General features: G+C 42.6%; 1 protein-coding gene across 2 annotated transcripts in view; it reads right to left on the reverse strand.

Annotated features, from left to right (window-relative positions):
• The window catches only part of abch1 (ATP-binding cassette, sub-family H, member 1), an 85,630-nt gene that overhangs the window by 38,317 nt on the left and 32,019 nt on the right, over window positions 1–15,294 (reverse strand). For both annotated transcript variants that reach the window (XM_072267076.1, XM_072267075.1), the window contains exons 7-8: window positions 4,739–4,813; window positions 4,501–4,657 (exon numbers count right to left, since the gene is read on the reverse strand). In XM_072267076.1, coding sequence (XP_072123177.1) covers window positions 4,501–4,657; window positions 4,739–4,813 — 232 coding nt within the window. The remainder of the gene's footprint in view (window positions 1–4,500; window positions 4,658–4,738; window positions 4,814–15,294) is intronic.

A 15,294-nucleotide genomic window follows, 5' to 3' on the forward strand; every position in this document is an offset into this window, starting at 1 on the left:
ACCTGTAAATATACTTCTTGTAAATATTGTCAGTCACTTCACCCCGCGGGACTCTTATTTAAAAAAGGAGGGGTGAATGTGGTAAACCATGTATATATGTTGTAACTCGGTTGCCTGTCTGGACACACCCCTCTGCTGACTGCCCCTGTGGCTCCTCCCACAGAATCCTGTATAAAGGTGTTCACCTTGCCCCTCCCCCTCAGTCCGGGGGCAGACACTCACTGTGGAGGTCGTATTGTACAGCGAGTAAAAGCCTTTCAGTATTTTACCAAACCTCAGTCTTTTGGAGTAATTGAAGGTGCTTCAGGGCATATACATGGACATCGATGCTCAGCATGCAGACAGATGGGAATCTAATAGTCCATTGCTTTAATCCTGGCCATTAAATACCCATTTGTACTAAGTCCATATTTTCAGCACTTAGCTCATAATATTTCAAGTGTTCATTAATCTACTCCTTAATGTTTTGGGAGTCCCTGTCTCTTCCGCAGATTGAGTGGACGTAACTCAGCACATCACAAAAATAAGCTTCCCCTCTCATCTGTCCATACTTGCTATCTACCTGTGTTTCTGCCTTCAAGAACCCTTGGGCATGTGCATAAAGATCCCTCTATCCTCAACAATTTCTGGGGTCCTACTGTTCATTCTATAGTATATATCCTAGCTTTATTTGACCTCCTAAAATATATAACCTCACACATTTTATGATTAAATTCTGCCATTCTCTTGTTCATCTTACCAACTTGTCAATATTCTTCCGTGGCCAAAAAAGTACCCTCCTCACTGTCAACAACACCACCAACTTCCATGTCATCTGCAAACTTACTGATGAGCGTCCTGTATTTACATCTGGATTGTTAACAAAATAGCAAGCATTCATGCAGTACAACACCAGTCATTGGCTTCTAATGGCAAAGACAACCCTCAACCATCTAATCTCAGATTCAGCTTGCTAGATTGCCATATATCCATGGCTCTTACAATTTTGCGTCTGTGTTCCACGTAGAATTTTGTCAAAGATTAGAATCAGATGTATTATCATTGGATTACATGCCATGAAATTTGCTCTTTGTACAGTACAAAGTCATTACTCAAAATTGCTATTTTACTGAAGTCAGTGTCAACTACATCAATCACACGGCCCTTATTAACAGACTCATTTCCATCTCTGAAACATTGTCAGGTGATATTATCCCTCAACAAATCCATACCGCCCATCCTTGATAACCCCTGCCTTTCCAAAGATAGATTAATCCTCTCCCTCAGAAGTTTTTTCCCCCCCAAAGGTTTCTGTTTTACTGATGTTGGACTGCTGGGCCTGTAATTGCCTCACTCATTCCCTTCTTGGAAAAAAGTACCACCATGATTCTTCACCCCACCCCCCCCCAACCCCTCCCGTCACCTGGCACCTGTTCTGTGGTGGAGCAGATTAAAAATTTCTGTCAGAACCCCAACAATCTCTTCCTTTGGTTTCCATAGCAGCTTGATATGAATTTCCTTGAGATTTATACAGCTTAAAGCATAAAGCCTAAAACATGAACACTTCCTCTGTTTAAATTGTAGTTGATCCTAATACTTCATTCCACCTTCAGTTCATGTGCAGTGAATTTAAGCAGTGAACTTTTCCAAAGGACAAAGTAAAACAGAGCGGCTTCAGTTATGTGTCTCCCAGTGACCAGCACCATTCCCATCTCTCAGGTCTTTGCACTGCCACTGTGCTTGCATGGATTCTGACATTGCAACCTATTTTTGTGGAGGAAGGAGGTGGCAGTGCGAACGTTCGTCCTTCTGTTACGCATGAATCATGTGAAGCTGCTGCCCCACATTTCCAGCAAACCAGACTTTACCCTCAGCTCAGGTGCTGTCAATATGAAGTTTGCTGATGCTCCCAGTGACCACTTCGTTCTCCCTGGTCACTCTTGTTTCCACCTGCATCCCGGAGACATGTTCATTAGTTCATTCCCCTAGTGTAGGAGTGTGGTTGGAGAATTTAGGGAAGTTTGGTGGGATGTGAGAGGAAACTAGTTAAAGGGGGTGTAGAGGGACTGGACAACCATAGTGAAAATAAAAAGATGGGGGACAGGAATCATTGAAAAGTTCCATAGCATGTGAAGTATCACTGATGTAGGTAGGAGAGGACTGAACTAGAGTCGAGGTATGCAGATACGAGTTCAGTGGGGCAGGAACAAGCTGAAATAATGGGTCTACCTGGACAACAGGTCTGTGGATCTTGGGTAGGACCCTACCAAGGATAAGGTTCCTCTTGTCCTCACCCACCACCCCACCAGCCTGCACTCCAACGGGATCCCACCACCAAACACATATTTCCCTCCCCCCCCACCACTGTCTGCTTTCCGCAGGGATCGCTCCCTATGTGACTCGCTTGTCCATTCGTCCCTCCCCACTGATCTCTCTCCTGACATGTATCCTTGCAAGCGGAACAAGTGCTACACCTGCCCCTACACCTCCTCCCTCACTACCATTCAGTGCCCCAAACAGTCCTTCCAGGTGAGGTGACATTTCACCTGTGAGTCTGTTGGGGTTATATACTGTGTCTGGTGCTCCTGGTGTGGCCTCCTGTATATCGGTGAGACCTGACATAGATTGGGAGACTGCTTTGCTGGGCACCTATGCTCGGTCCGCCAGAAGAAGCAGGATCTCCCAGTGGCCACCCATTTTAATTCCATTTCCCTTTCCCATTCCGATATGTCCATCCATGGCCTCCTCTACTGTCGTGATGACTATAATTTAGTCTTCTCACCCAATCCATTGATATACGGTAAGTCATGAATAGCTGGGGTCTGAGAACCAATCCTGTAGAACCCTGCAAATCACAAACTCAACCAGAGTATCAGCTTTTATCCAGTCTTCAAAAGCTAGAGTTCAAACTTCCTCCATTTTCATATCTCACAGTTTCTTACCATAGATAGAGGCCATTCAGCCTATTGACCATATGCTGACTCTCACAGTAATCCTGTCAGTTCTATTTCCCTTTATTCCATTCTCCCTCTCTGTCTCTCTCTCACACACTCTCTTTCTCCTCTCATGCACATGCCCACTAACTCCCCACTGATTCTCTTGCAAACCACTTCAAGCGTGGGGTAACTTTTAAAAGTACAGTATTAGATTCTTTTTAATCTGCTACCCGCCCACCACCAATCCACTGCACCACCATCCTGTAATGCCAAGTGACCTTTGATATCTCATTAATTGTCTTGTCCTCCTTTCTTCACCACTCTGTAATTTGGGGTGCATTTCCAAAGGAAGCCAGATAAATTACTGTATATGGTTGGGAAAATCAAGGTCATTTTGGCTGAGGCATAACATATGAGAGCAGGGAAGTGATACCAGAACTTTGTTAAATACAAAATAAGATACAGCTGGAACAACCCATATGGATCTGCTCACTGTGTTGCCTAAAGAATGTGATGGCATTAGAAAGAGAATTCGAAAGCATTACCAGGGCTGCAGAATGATTGGCTGGGCTTTTCTTTCTCTTTGGAATAGAGCAAGCTAGAAGAAATTGAACATTCTGTACAAAATGATAAGGTGCCTGGATCTGGGAAGCAGAAAGAGCCCTTTCCCTTTGACGAGAAAGTAATAAGGGGCATCAAACATGTGATGCAGCGTCTTGGCTTGAAATGTTGACTTACATGGTTTGCCTGGAGGAGATTATTTTTGTCTAAAACTATCAGGAGGCTGGAACACACTGTAGAAAAGAATCCTGGAGGCAGAGAAACCTCACCACATTCAGCTAGTATCTGAATAAGCGCTTGCTGAGTGAGAGGCAGAGCTGAGTAGTGGGAATGGACAGAATTGGTTTATTGTTGGACGTGATGACCTGTGCTGTAAGACACCAGACAACGCTGGTAAATTACCTTTCTTGAGCATTCTTGGGAATTCCAGCACTTATGCCAGCTCCAAATGTTGCCTTTGAACTTTTCCTTAGGTTTGGGTGGATCTTGTTTTTCATATCTTATCATGTTCAGAATTAAATTAAACCATCTTTGAACTGAGGAGTTTGGGGATAGTGTCTACGGGCTTCACAGCATTAAAACTAGTCCCCAGACAAGACCTGGGAAGGGAAAATGTAGGGAAATAAGAGTCTACCTCAGCATTGGAACAAAGTCAACTGGGATTTCCAAAGGTTAGAAGGGATCAGATGACAGAGTATAAGCAACTGTGATCAAGCCAACAGTGATGGAAATTATCCCTCAGGCTGCATCAACATGTCTGGAAAATGCTTGAGACAGTTCTTGTCTCACAGCACCTGTGTATTCAAACTCAGCTCTTCTTCCCCCCGATCCATCAATATTCATATCTGTACTTTGTTGATGATTGCGGGACTTCGAACTCCATTTACTGCTGATCAACGTTATCCAGGGATTTCTTCTGTGGCTTCAGATCCAAGGACAAACAATGCATGCCTTCAGGAAATTCACTGTGAAATATCAGAGGGGTACAGGGAGAGAGTGGCTAACAAACAATCTCATATCTCACCTTTAAACATATTTTGTTCGATGTCTCCATGGAGAATTGGTAGCGTCTCCTCCTCGTTTTTCTTCCTGTAGCTTTGTTTATTTTTTTGGAAAATACCAGAGACAGTTTTTGACTGATCGGAGGTTTTACACAATTTCAGGAACACGTTCTCCAAAGTCTAAAATAACCATTAGGTAAAGAAAGTAAGTGCCATGAAAATAGTTTGGCATAATTTACTTAATAACTATTCAGTACTTACTGACAAATTGTGCAATCTTATTAAATAATCAGGAGGAGCTTCTGCAAGCAGTTTACCATTTCTCATTAATCCAACCTGAAAAGTAAGAGAAGAAATATTTTAGATTTAAAGTTAAGTCAAGAGTTCTTTCGATTGAATTTATTTTGTCAACGCATGGAATCGGTTAAGCAGAAAAAAAAGTCTTCTGAGGGCAGTCCACAGAATGGTAGGATTGAGAGAGTGAGGCATACAATGAAGTATCTTAATGCATACTGACTGTATCATCTGGATTTCTGAGTGATTATTTTGTGCTGTGTTGAATAATTTCAAAGTTCTGGAGCTCTACAACCATTGTTCTTTATCCCAATGGCTCCCCCAGAGTTCTACAAACAACATTACATATCAGCCATTAACTAACGTCAGTATACTTCATCTTTTACAACCCGTACTACAATAAACAAGGAAAGTACATTAAACTTAAAAGAATACTTACACACATTTACATGTATAGACTAATAAATTTGCAGTTTTAGTGGCATAGAAGGTCTTCAAACCCTCTGGGCCTTCTTCAGCATTTCCAGCATGACTAACATCTTTCTGGTATCACTTTCAACATTGACTAACCACCCACTTTAGAATTCACCATGACCTCTTTCAAGTCCCAGTCAGCAACCTGCCTGCAGCTTCCTTCTGTTCTCCTGTGACATTCACTTCAAGGACACCTAGTGACTCATAACTTGGTGTTTCATCAATTCCTGAACTTGGATACTGTTGGTGGGGACGATCTACCAGGGACAAGTTGTAGTGGTTGTGTCTCTGGCACCGAGACTGGACCCTCAGCTCAGAAGGGAATGAGGGAAAAGAGGAGAGCAGCAGTGATAGGGGATTCGATAGTTAGGGGACAGATAAGAGGTTCTGTGGGAGAGATTGAGAATCCTGGATGGTCTGTTGCCTCCCTGGTGCCAAGGTCCGCGATATCTCAGATCAAGTTCTCGGCATTCTCAAGAGGGAGGGTGAGAAGCCAGATGTCGTGATCCATGTAGGGACCAATGACGTGGATAGGAAGGAGGAAGAGGTCCTACAAAGAGAGTTTAGGGAGTTAGGTGCAAAGTTGAAGGACAGTGGTTGCAATCTCAGGATTGCTACCCGTGCCACGTGCTGGTGAGGCTAGAGATAGGAAGATAATGCAGCTAAATAAGTGGCTAAGGAGTTGGTGCAGAAGGGAGGGCTTCATATCTCTGGACAATTGGGCCTTGTTCCAGGGAAGGTTGGACCTGTTCCGACGGGACGGGTTGCACCTGAGCTGGAAGGGACAAACATCCTTGCGGGAAAGTTTGCTAGTGCTGCTCCGGGGGAGGGGAACCAGAATGATAGAGCAGATAGTGAGGTGGAGGAGGATAAAGGTGATGGGAGAACTGCAAGTATAGTACATGGCATAAACCCAGATCTAACATATAAAGAGGCTCTGGAGGAAGCAGAATAAACGGTGTAAAGACAGTAAGGTAGAAGGGCTAAAGTGTGTGTACTTCAATGCAAGAAGCATCAGGAACAAAGATGATGAACTGAGAGCTGGGATATATACTTTGAATTATGATATAGTGGCCATTACAGAGACTTGGCTGGTACCAGGGCAGGAATGGATTCTCAATATTCCTATATTTCAGTGCTTTAAAAGGGATAGAGAGGGCGGAAAAAGGGGAGAAAGGGTGGCATTACTGGTCAGGGATACTATTACAGCTACAGAAAGGGTGGGTAATGTAGCAGGATCCTCTTTTGAGTCAATATGGGTGGAAGTCAGGAACAGGAAGGGAGCAGTTACTCTATTGGGAGTATTCTATAGGCCCCCTGGTAGCAGCAGAGATACAGAGGAGCAGATTGGAAGGCAGATTTTGGAAAGGTGCAAAAGTAACAGGGTTGTTATCATGGGTGACCTTAACTTCCCTAATATTGATTGGCACCTGATTAGTTCCAAGGGTTTAGACTGGGCAGAGTTTGTTAAGTGTGTCCAGGACAGATTCCTGTCACAGTATGTGGACAGGCCAACTAGGGGGAATGCCATACTAGATCTAGTATTAGGTAATGAACTGGGTCAGGTCACAGATCTCTCAGTGGGTGAGCATCTGGGGGACAGTGACCACCGCTCCCTGGCCTTTAGCATTATCATGGAAAAGGATGGAATCAGAGAGGACAGGAAAATTTTTATTTGGGGAAGGGCAAATTATGAGGCTATAAGGCTAGAAATTGCGGGTGTGAATTGGGATGATGTTTTTGCAGGGAAATGTACTATGGACATCTGATCGATATTTAGGGATTTCTTGCAGGACGTTAGGGATAAATTTGTCCCGGTGAGGAAGGTAAAGAACGGTAGGGTGAAGGAACCATGAGTGACAAGTGAGGTGGAAAATCTAGTCAGGTGGAAGAAGGTAGCATATGTGAGCTTTAGGAAGCAAGGATCAGATGGGTCTATTGAGGAATATAGGGTAGCAAGAAAGAAGCTTAAGAAGGGGCTAAGGAGAGCAAGAAGGGGGCATGAGAAGGCCTTGGCAAGTAGGGTAAAGGAAAATCCTAAGGCATTCTTCAATTATATGAAGAACAAAAGGATGACAGAAGTGAAGATAGGACCAATTAGAGATAAAGATGGGAAGATGTGCCTGGAGGCTGTGGAAGTGAGCGAGGTCCTCAATGAATACTTCTCTTTGGTATTCACTAATGAGAGGGAACTTGATGATGGTGAGGACAATATGAGTGAGGCTGATGTTCTGGAGCATGTTGATATTAAGGGAGAGGAGGTGTTGGAGTTGTTAAAGTACATTAGGACGGATAAGTCCCCAGGGCCTGACGGAATATTCACCAGGCTGCTCCACGAGGTGAGGGAAGAGATTGCTGAGCCTATGGCTAGGATCTTTATGTCCTCGTTGTCCATGGGAATGGTACCAGAGGATTGGAGGGAAGCGAATGTTGACACTTTGTTCAAAAAAAGGTAGTAGGGATAGTCCAGTTAATTATAGACCAGTGAGCTTTATGTCTGTGGTGGAAAAGCTGTTGGAAAAGATTCTTAGAGATAGGATCTATGGGCATTTAGAGAATCAGGGTCTGATCAGGGACAGTCAGCATGGCTTTGTGAAGGGCAGATCGTGTCTAACAAGCCTGATAGAGTTCTTTGAGATGGTGACCAGGCATATAGATGAGGGTAGTGCAGTGGATGTGATCTACATGGATTTTAGTAAGGCACTTGACAAGGTTCCACATAGTAGGCTTATTCAGAAAGTCAGAAGGCATGAGATCCAGGGAAGTTTGGCCAGGTGGATTCAGAATTGGCTTGCCTGCAGAAAGCAGGGGGTCGTGGTGAAGGGAGTACATTTTGGATTGGAGGGTTGTGACTAGTGGTGTCCCACAAGGATCTGTTCTGGGACCTCTACTTTTCGTGATTTTTATGAACGACCTGGATGTGGGGGTAGAAGGGTGGGTTGGCAAGTTTGCAGATGACACAAAGGTTGGTGGTGTTGTGGATAGTGTAGAGGATTGTCAAAGATTGCAGAAGATTGCAGAGAGATATTGATAAGATGCAGAAGTGGGCTGAGAAATGGCAGATGGAGTTCAACCCAGAGAAGTGTGAGGTGGTACACTTTGGAAGGACAAACTCCAAGGCAGAGTACAAAGTAAATGGCAGGATACTTGGAAGTGTGGAGGAGCAGAGGGCTCTGGGGGTACATGTCCACAGATCCCTGAAAGTTGCTTCACAGGTAGATAGGGTAGTTAAGAAAGCTTATGGAGTGTTAGCTTTCATAAGTCGAGGGATAGAGTTTAAGAGTCACGGGGTAATGATGCAGCTCTATAAAACTCTGATTAGGCCACACTTGGAATACTGTGTCCAGTTCTGGTCGCCTCACTATAGGAAGGATGTGGACGCATTGGAAAGGGTAGAGAGGAGATTTACCAGAATGCTGCCTGGTTTAGAGAGTGTGTATTATGATCAGAGACTAAGGGAGCTAGGGCTTTACTCCTGGACAGAAGGAGGATGAGAGGAGACATGATAGAGGTATACAAGATAATAAGAGGAATAGATAGAGTGGATAGCCAGCGCCTCTTCCCCAGGGCACCACTGCTCAATACAAGAGGACATGGCTTTAAGGTAAGGGGTGGGAAGTTCAAGGGGAATATTAGGTGAAGGTTTTTTTACTCAGAGTAGTTGGTGTGTGGAATGCACTGCCTGAGTCAGTGGTGGAGGTAGATAAACTAGTGAAGTTTAAGAGACTACTAGACAGGTATATGGAGGAATTTAAGGTGGGCGGTTATATGGGAGGCAGGGTTTAAGGGTCGGCACAAATTTGTGGGCCGAAGGGCCTGTACTGTGCTGTATTGTTCTATGTTCTCTGTCATCCTTCATCAAGTATTCTTAGATGTCCATACCAGTAACGAGGTGCAAGTATTATTTCACTTTTATCCGAAACATCGACCTGATTGCTCTTTTCCATTGATGCTGCCTGGCCTGCTCTGTGATGTTTACAGTCTAAGCATTTATTGCTATCATTTTCATCCATCTTTTGGCCCAGATACATCACTTTTCTGCAGGGAAACATCACTTCTATTTGAAGGAAAGCACACCAGGTGCATTTCAATGAGCCTCCGTAAAATCTCTCCAAGTATGCAAGTGTTTTTCCTCAGTTGTTGAAGTAGCTAACGTTTTCTTGGTTAAGAGACAATGAGGAATGCCCTGTAGCATCAAGTTCATCGTAGCCAGGAAGGTCTTAGGAGTTGATTTTACCATGGTTTTTCCAGAATGATTCCAGCTGCTTTTGCAAACTGCCTTGCAATGGTGCCAACCCTTCATCATGCCAAAAGCAGCAGTGGCAGTGGCAGCCCTGAAACAAGAATAATCCCTTTACAGCTAAGGCTACACTACATACATAATGCCAAGAAACTGATGTGGATGAGCCAATAAATACTTTGCCTATAAAAGCAGAGAGCAAGTACTTTGTGGCAAATAACTCACTTCCCGACTCCCTGTGGTCTTTGTTTTAAATCATCCACAAGGCATAACTCTGGATTATAAAGAAATGCTCTTCACTCATCTGGATGAACACAGCTCTATAAATACTCAGGAACTTTCAACCCATCTGGGAAGAAGCATCCACTTGTTTGGCATTGTATCAACCACCTGAAATAAACTCTCTTCACCCGTGCACCTCCATTGTCCATGATCAATAGAATGCATTGCATCCACTTTCTGTGGCTCCTTACATTGCAGTTCCAAAACTAGTGACCACCAACTTGCAGGATTCTCTCCAGACACACCCTCAAGCTGACTGAATTTGAGCTCGTTCCTGCTCTCATTCAAAATTTCAAAACCTTTGCAGCTAATTTCTGCCCACTCTCACCCTCACCTAATTACTCCCTTTCGTAAAGGATCAAAATCTTTTTCAGGTGATGGGTTATCAGTATCCAGCGACAAGTCCACATACTCTCACACGTACCATTCTGTAAAGATTATTCCATTCTCTGTGACCCATCCTCATGTCAGTATTCCTTTTCCCTTCTCCAGTCAATCATGTCTGTTAATTTCCCACACCCCTGTTTCCTAAGTCATAATATCATACAGCACTATAGCAGGCTTTTGGCCTACCAACTCCATGTTGACCATCAGATTTCTATCTATGCTAATCCCACTTTCCAGTTCTTAGCCTACAGCAATCTGTGGCACTCTAATGCCAAACAAAGTATTCTTAGACACTACAATGGTACCTGCCCCAAGCAGTCCCTTAGGTTGTGCATTCTAGATTTTAAACACTCTTCAGCTGAGAAAATTCTTGCTAAATCCCTCCAAAGCACCTACCAAATACCTTAAAACATGTTCCTTTGATAGGAGACACTTCTGCGATGAGGAGAATTCTATCTATGTCTTCATAATTCTGTTCACTTCACAAACCATGCAGAACAATGATAGGATTTCCTACCATCCCACCCTCCTCTACACTCAAGCAATAGGCTATCCTCCATAATTTCCATCTTCTGAATTTGCTACCAGGCACATCAACCCATTCTTTCCCTTTCAGGGTTTTGGAGGGAATGTTACCTATGTGACACTTTCATACTCATTGATTTTCACCAAAACCTACTCAGTCCTCACACCACTCATCCACAGAACTGCAGGAGACGCAACTTGATTCCTGAGACCTAGAGACTAAGACAGCCCTTCGACATGAAGCAGCATCTTTCGTGTACGTCCTCCAACTTTACATGTTGGTGCTCAACATGTGGCCTCTGGCACTGGTACCATCAAGTGACTAGAACAGCTTCAGCAGACCATTTAGAATTAGTGCACTCTCCCCTTGGGCAAGAACTAGACAAGGGTGTAATTTAGATGAAGCATTTAAAAATTAACCCAATAGATTTAAATAATTAAAATTTACATAAGGTTGAAATAAAAGAATAACATTACTGAAAATGCCAATAAATAACTTTAAAACCAGGTAAAATAAAGCAGGTTAATTTCTTAACTATTTGCAATAAGATCATTGCCAGATTGAAATAAATGACCCCACTGGACTTAAAGCTGAGGGTCAGGTGCAGAGTATGCCTGAATATTCTCTGGAATATTCTGGAGCACCATAAAAATGACACATTCAGCAATGCAGTAGAGAGTCAAATGCACCAGTATCGACTCCAACTTGTGTCAATGACTGCACATGGACAGAAGTCCCAGACAAACAGCTTTTATTCAATAGTCTTTGGTCATTGATGCATTGACGTTATAACTTAGATGAGAAAAATGAATGCTTGTTTACTCAATACAGTACTGTGCCAAAGTCTTTGGGCACATATACAGTGGCATGCAAAAGTTTGGGCACCCGTGGTCAAAATTTCTGTTACTGTGAATAGCTAAGCGGGTAAAAGATGAACTGATTTCCAAAAAGCATAAAGTTAAAGATGACACATTTCTTTAATACTTTAAGCAAGATTACTTTTTTATTCCATCTTTTACAGTTTCAAAATAACAAAAAAGGAAAAAGGCCCAAAGCAAAAGTTTGGGCACCCTGCATGTCAGTGCTTAGTAACACCCCCTTTGGCAAGTATCACAGTTTGTAAACACTTTCTGTAGCAGCTAAGAGTCTTTCAATTCTTGTTTGGGGCATTTTCGCCCATTCTTCCTTGCAAAAGGCTTCTAGTTCTGTGAGATTCTTGGGCCGTCTTGCATGCACTGCTCTTTTGAGGTCTACCCACAGATTTTCGATGATGTTAAGGTCAGGGGACTGTGAGGGCCACGGCAAAACCTTCAGCTTGCACCTCTTGAGGTAGTCCATTGTGGATTTATCGTGGCTTGGGATGGCAACTGATTGGGCCATGACTGTGGGAAACTGCAGAGTGTGTGAAGACAGCTCGGAAACCAGCCTCCCCTCCATGGACTCGTCTACACTTCTCACTGCCTCAGTACAGCAGCCAGCATAAAGATCCCACCCACACAGGACATTTCCTCTTCTCCCCTCTCCCATCAGGCAGAAGATACAGAAGCCCTAAAGCACATACCACCAGGCTCAAGAACAGCTTCTGTTCTGTTCCGTTGTTATTAGACTACTGAACATTTTTCCGAGTTTGACCTCATAATCTACCTTGTTATGATCTTGCACCTTGTTGTTCACCTGCACTGCAGTTTCCCTGTACTGTAACACTTTATTCTGTTAATGTTTTACTGTGTATTATCTCAATGTACCATTGTAATGAATTGATGGATAATATGCAAGACAAGTTTTTCATTGTACCTCAGTACCTGTGACAATAATAAACTAATTTAACAATTTATTAATTTACCAAATAAGCCTGATGTAAACCCAAGGATTGAATTAAAAAATTCAGATAATTTTATATTTTAAATAGTCAACATTCAGCTGTTTTATTTCTCCTCTTCAGATTTCATTTACATCCTCCAGACTGTTTTTATTATTCACAAGCTTTTACCACACCCTTTTTCCTGGATCCACCTTCATTTATATCTTTCAATCTCTCCAGTCTCCTCCCTTGTTCAGACCTTCCCTTCTCTTCTCTGTGCTCCTCCACCCCCACCCCCCAATTTCACTGCAGCTGAAAACTCTACTTCTAACTTCTCCAATTTTGATGAAAGGTGTTCAATCTGAAAATAAACTAGTACCTAAAGTGGATCTTTCCAGCCATTTTGTTTTTATTGTTAATCTTTCATCTTTGCTGGGCCAATTGTTAGCCTCTCGTGGAAGATAAACACTGATCCTGCCAGCAAAGGCCACAACCCAAGAATGAATACAATTTCGAAAGTGTAGCTGGCTGTCAGTTTTTTAAAAATATTTTCATGGGATCACAGAATAATAGAGCAATCATTTCATTCTCCTTTGCACTTGTGTGATGATGAATGACAATAAACAGTCTTGAATCTTGAAGGGGGTGACGCTGAGCTCTGGGGCTAAGGACACAGCATGCGGGCAGTCGAACCTGGGGCTGGGGCTGGAGCTGGGCAACAGAGGCCGGGTTGGCAGGTGGGGGAGTGTCGTTGACATTGCACAGAAGTTCCACTCACCAACAACATCCACCATTTGGACATAATTTTTTAAAAATGACCTAGAATTAAAATTTAGCAACATGGCCAGTAAATAAACAGCTGCAGCTTGTTCAAAACGCAGCAACAAGAATCTTCATCGAGAAAAGATCAAAGGACCTTTATTTGGCATCATTACACTCACTGCCTGTGTCTTTCAGGATCAATTTTAAATGACTCTTAATTGTATATGAGGATCTGAATAATCTTTCTCCTCTGTATATTTTGCAGTGTCTGTCCGTTTACATCCCTAATCATAATCTTAGATCTGCAGATTCTGGTTTGCTTAGTGCTCCTAGAGCCAAGCATATCAGATCTGGTGATGTTGCCTTTTGCTCTTATACACCAAAAATCTGGAATACTCTACTGACTGAGATGCACCAGGATGGTACTGTGGAATGTTTCTAAACATTTCTAAAACCCCACTTTTTAAATTTGGCCTACTTATAGGATTACCCAATGTCTGTTGATGATGATCACATTTATATAATTTGGTATATTTGTTTACATTTTATTCTGTATGTTTGTCTCCACTTATGATTTTGAATTTTGTCTCATATTGTTATGGCTACTTTGGTTTAAGTTTACAATCTATGTAAACCACTTTGAGCCTGCATCTTTATGAATGAAAGATGCAAAGTAAAGTTAGTATTATTATTATTATTACATTAGGAAGACATTTAAACCAGAGTTTGCTTTGACTCTTTTGAAAATGGTTCTATTGGTCTCACACCTTACTCTTCGCATACCACTGCATTTTTTTCCCCTTTTTCTCATCGTTTTCTTCAAAAGTTTTCTTTTAAACTATTTAATCTTTATCCAAAACCCTATTAGGCAATGCATTCCAAATCCCAGAGCTTTTCCTCATATTGCCTGTGAATTTTATGCCAATTGGCTTAATTCTGTATGCTCTGGTTATAGATCTAAACTCACTGATAAATTTCTCTTTCTTTATACCCAAACCCTTGGCAATTTTAACCTTATATACTTGTACCAGTTGCTTAAGCAGAAAAGACATTTTGGCATCTACACCCAGTACAGTCCTCACCCAATCAAAATGGGCTGGAGTATTGCGAACAGTTCTAGTTTCCTTAATTGAGAAAAGGTATACTGGATTTGGAAGTGGTGCTAAGAAGGTTCACCAGGTTGATTCTGAAGATGAGGGATTAGTTTATGAGGAGAGATTGAGTCACCTGGGATTATACTCACTGGAATTCGGAAGAATGAGTGTAACAGAAACATTAAATTATGAAATAGATAGATAGATATAATTGAGGCAGGAAAGCTTCTTCCACTGGTAGGTGAGCCTCAAACAGGGGGACATAGCCTCAAGATTCGGTGGAATAGATTTAGAATGGAAATGAGGAGAAACTGCTTTTCACAGAGCTGTACATCTGTGGAACTCACTGTCCAAGGAAGCGGTAGAGGCTACGTCATTAAAATACGTTTAAGATACAGTTAGATTTTTGCACAGCAGGGAATTAAGGGTGATGGGGAAAAGGTGGAGCTAAGTCCACAGCCAGCTCAGCCATGATCTTGAATGGCAGAGCAGACCCAATGGGCCAGATGACCTTCCTGACAATGGTTGCCATACACTTCTGCTTCTGTGCGGAAGCTATGAGATCATCATTGGTTCCAGTCTTCTCTGCCTCTTGTGCACTCCTCTGCGGATGCCCTGTTCCTTTGACGTATACAGCATTTCCCATCTTTGTCAATAAAAGGTTCACAACCATGATAGTCATCTAATAACTGCAGTTTGCCACCATCTTTCTTGTGGATGCCATGGTTGAATTCTTACCACAATGCCTGATTTAAAGTGTGGCAGCTTCCTAGTTGTTCAGTTGTCGTAGGAAACTTGCTTTTTCAACTCAACCTCCCTTCATCTCATTTTCCATTTAAAGTTTTAGACATCTGCAAACTTGTCGCTGTTGGCAGTATTATTCTGATACAGCGGTTCATCATACTGTGCTGAGCCAGAAGTGAGCCATATACTGGTGGTTTTTTTTGTCTGCCGAGT

This window comes from Mobula birostris, chromosome 8 (assembly GCF_030028105.1).
Source record: "Mobula birostris isolate sMobBir1 chromosome 8, sMobBir1.hap1, whole genome shotgun sequence".
Classification (NCBI taxonomy): domain Eukaryota; kingdom Metazoa; phylum Chordata; class Chondrichthyes; order Myliobatiformes; family Myliobatidae; genus Mobula; species Mobula birostris.